Consider the following 3,208-nt stretch of genomic DNA (forward strand, 5'->3'; position numbering starts at 1 on the left):
TTGACTTATCAGTTACATTTCTTTTATTAATTAATGTATAAAACTTGCAACAACTTTTGATGGGCATTTCCAGAATATTCCCAAATGTATGCTTAAAATTAAACAAAAACTTGTGTGATACGGTCTCACGGATCTTATTTTGTGACACAGATCTTTTATTTGGGTCATCTATGAAAAAGTATTACTTTTTATGCTAAGAGTATTACTTTTTATTGTGAATATCGGTAGCGTTGACTCGCCTCACAAATAAAAACTCGTGAGATCGTCTCAGAAGATACTTACTCTTAAAGTTATCAATTCTCACGTTGTCTCCATCAAAAGAGAGACGTCCATATGTAACAAAAACAGCCCAATAATTGTCTCGATTTTCACACTTAGGCCGGCAACGTGACACACTGATTACGTTCCTACTACACACTCCCTTCTTTCACATTTTCTGACTACTCGATAAATACCGCAAATTCGACGAACTAATCCCCATCATAGCCACAAAAATGGCAAGAATCACGAGGGGGGGATTCAATGGTTCTCCCATCTTGATCAAGTTGTTGGTGTTGCAAAGTCTGAGTATGCTCTCTTTAGGACAGGATTTCGATTTCTTCTACTTCGTCCTACAGGCGAGTGATTTCGAGCCTCTATATACGCATCGTTTTTCGCGAAGTAGAATTTTTTTCCCTTAGAAGGGACACGATTATATTAAACTTCGATGTCATGGTATGTGCAGTGGCCAGGATCATATTGCGACACGAAACAGAGTTGTTGCTACCCTACAACAGGGAAGCCGGACGCAGATTTCGGCATCCATGGGCTGTGGCCGAATTACAAAGATGGCTCGTATCCTTCGAACTGTGATCCCAACGATCCTTTCGATCAATCGAAGGTATAACACTTTTGAATTTTCATCTTAAAATGTGAAAACAGATATCACAAACTGAGAATGGATTGAATCTGTGGGGCATGCAGATATCAGATTTAATAAGCAGAATGCAGCAAAATTGGCCGACTTTGGCCTGTCCTAGCGGCAGTGGCTCGACATTTTGGGCACACGAGTGGGACAAGCATGGCACATGCTCCGAGTCCGTGCTGGACCAACATGGCTACTTCAAATCTGCTCTTAACCTCAAATCCAAACTTGATCTCCTCCAAATTCTTGAATCTGCAGGTAAATTCGGAGCCATTCGCTTTGGTTTTTTTTTTCTTATTATTTTTTTTTTCTGCGATCTCGTGCCTAAAATGAAATATAATAAATGTAAAATTATTCTGCATTTGTTACGAATTTATTGTATTCCAGAAATTCAACTGCGACGTACCTAGTCTTGATCCTAAAGCATGTTTGAAAACAAAATAAAATTAGATTTGGATTTGAAATTTTCAATTTCGTTTTGTATGTTTGGTTCATTATTTTTGAAAAATACGTTCACAAATGGCATTTCTTGGTCGGAAAATAAAGGGTTTTGAATTTGAAAATTTAAATTCAACCGTTATAATTATTTTTTTAGTAATAAAATATTTTGTAGATCTATAATATTCTTTTAATTGAGAGATAGGATACTGTTTCTAATCTAGGGTAGAAATTTTTAAGTTAGTGTCAATAAAATTTTAATATATTTTGAGGAAAATATATGATTCATAAAATGAGAAACAAATTGTAATAATTTTAAAAAGTGAAAATGATATATGATATTTTTAAAAATAGTAAGTCTCTTGTGAGACAGTCTCACATATCTTATTCGTGAAACGAATCAACCCTACTCATATTTACAATAAAAAATAATATTTTTAGCATAAAAATTAAATTTTTCATAGGTAACCTAAATAGAATATCTGTCTTACAAAATTGATTCATGATACAGTCTCGCGAGAGTTTTCGTGTTTTAAAAAAACATTCCATCTTCCATTTTTACATTCCAATATTTAACAAATCCAACCAATCCCGAAAGGATTTCGAATAATTTAACGAAGTCACATCAAATTTTTCCGAATACTAATTTCATTTCGAAATCTCATCCCGCCAAAATGTACGAAACAATAGAAATATAAATTCCGTCAAATCCCGGGATTCATGACTATCAAAAATCACTCATAATTTTTTCCAAATTAATAATGTGTTTCAGGGATCAATCCAGATGGAGGAAATTATGGTTTGAGCAGCATAAAAAGTGCAGTTGAAAGAGCAATTGGATACAGTCCTTGGATAGAATGCAATGTTGATGAATCTGGGAATAGCCAATTGTATCAGATCTACTTTTGTATTGACACTTCTGGCTCAAATTTCATCCAATGCCCAGTGTCGCCGCATGGGAAATGCGACTCTACCGTTGAGTTCCCATCATTTTAGGAACATTTATCTTTCTCTTCATAAAAATATTAATTTGAATCAAAGAGAAATACTAATAATTTGTCGATACGATTCATATCTGACCATTATTTATGATTTTAATCATCTATGTATATTACTGAACTTAATCTTGTCTGCTATTTTTTTTTTTACATGTTTTAGTTATTTTTCAGGCTCAACGTCGAAGTAGAATCAACATGACGTCGATCACTCACATCAATATTTTGATGAAAATGACTGAAATTGAAAAAATTAAAATTTGATAATATAGAACATCATATTCTTAAACTAAAAAAACATTCCGATTCTATGTTTAGTTTTAAATCTCTTCTTTATATAATTATTTTAGTGGATAATAATGTTTAACACTACTATTGAAAATACCAAAATTAGAAATGGTTTTTCCGAATTAACTTTCTGAATCTGGTGCATTGTTCTAACTCAGGGCCAAGTCGGGCATATTAGAGGAATTATTTTATTAATTATGTTTAATTATCTCGTATATCTTCTATTTATGATTTGTATATGTCTATACTATTATCATATCTTATAGATTAGGTAATTAGCCATATTTAGAATATTTGATTGCTTTGAATGAGATTTGGTCCACAACCCAATATCTTGTACGCGTATATATTCTTCACCATTATTCAATGAGAATACAAGTCATTATTTCAAATATCTTTATGGTATCAGAGCATGACGTTTCTGGCCAATTTTCTCTTCCCTTTTCCTTTCCCGTCACGTAATATTCTCTTCTTTGCTTAACTATAATGGCTTCTGATAAACCTCTGCAACCTCCCATACCACTATTCAAAATACCCAAGACCCAAATACCCCTCTTGTTACCATCAATATTACAAACATCAC

The 3,208-nt window shown here is 33.1% G+C and overlaps 1 protein-coding gene across 1 annotated transcript; it reads left to right on the top strand.

Moving 5' to 3' along the window:
* The first annotated feature begins 466 nt into the window (after positions 1-466).
* Positions 467-2,469, top strand: LOC140819592 (extracellular ribonuclease LE-like). The gene is made up of 4 exons (XM_073179748.1): positions 467-617; positions 725-880; positions 964-1,162; positions 2,115-2,469. Exons 1-4 carry the CDS (start codon positions 495-497, stop codon positions 2,336-2,338), a joined length of 702 nt encoding a protein of 233 aa, XP_073035849.1. The 5' UTR covers positions 467-494; the 3' UTR covers positions 2,339-2,469.
* Positions 2,470-3,208: the final 739 nt, after the last annotated feature.

This window comes from Primulina eburnea, chromosome 18 (genome assembly GCF_022965805.1).
Source record: "Primulina eburnea isolate SZY01 chromosome 18, ASM2296580v1, whole genome shotgun sequence".
Lineage (NCBI taxonomy): Eukaryota > Viridiplantae > Streptophyta > Magnoliopsida > Lamiales > Gesneriaceae > Primulina > Primulina eburnea.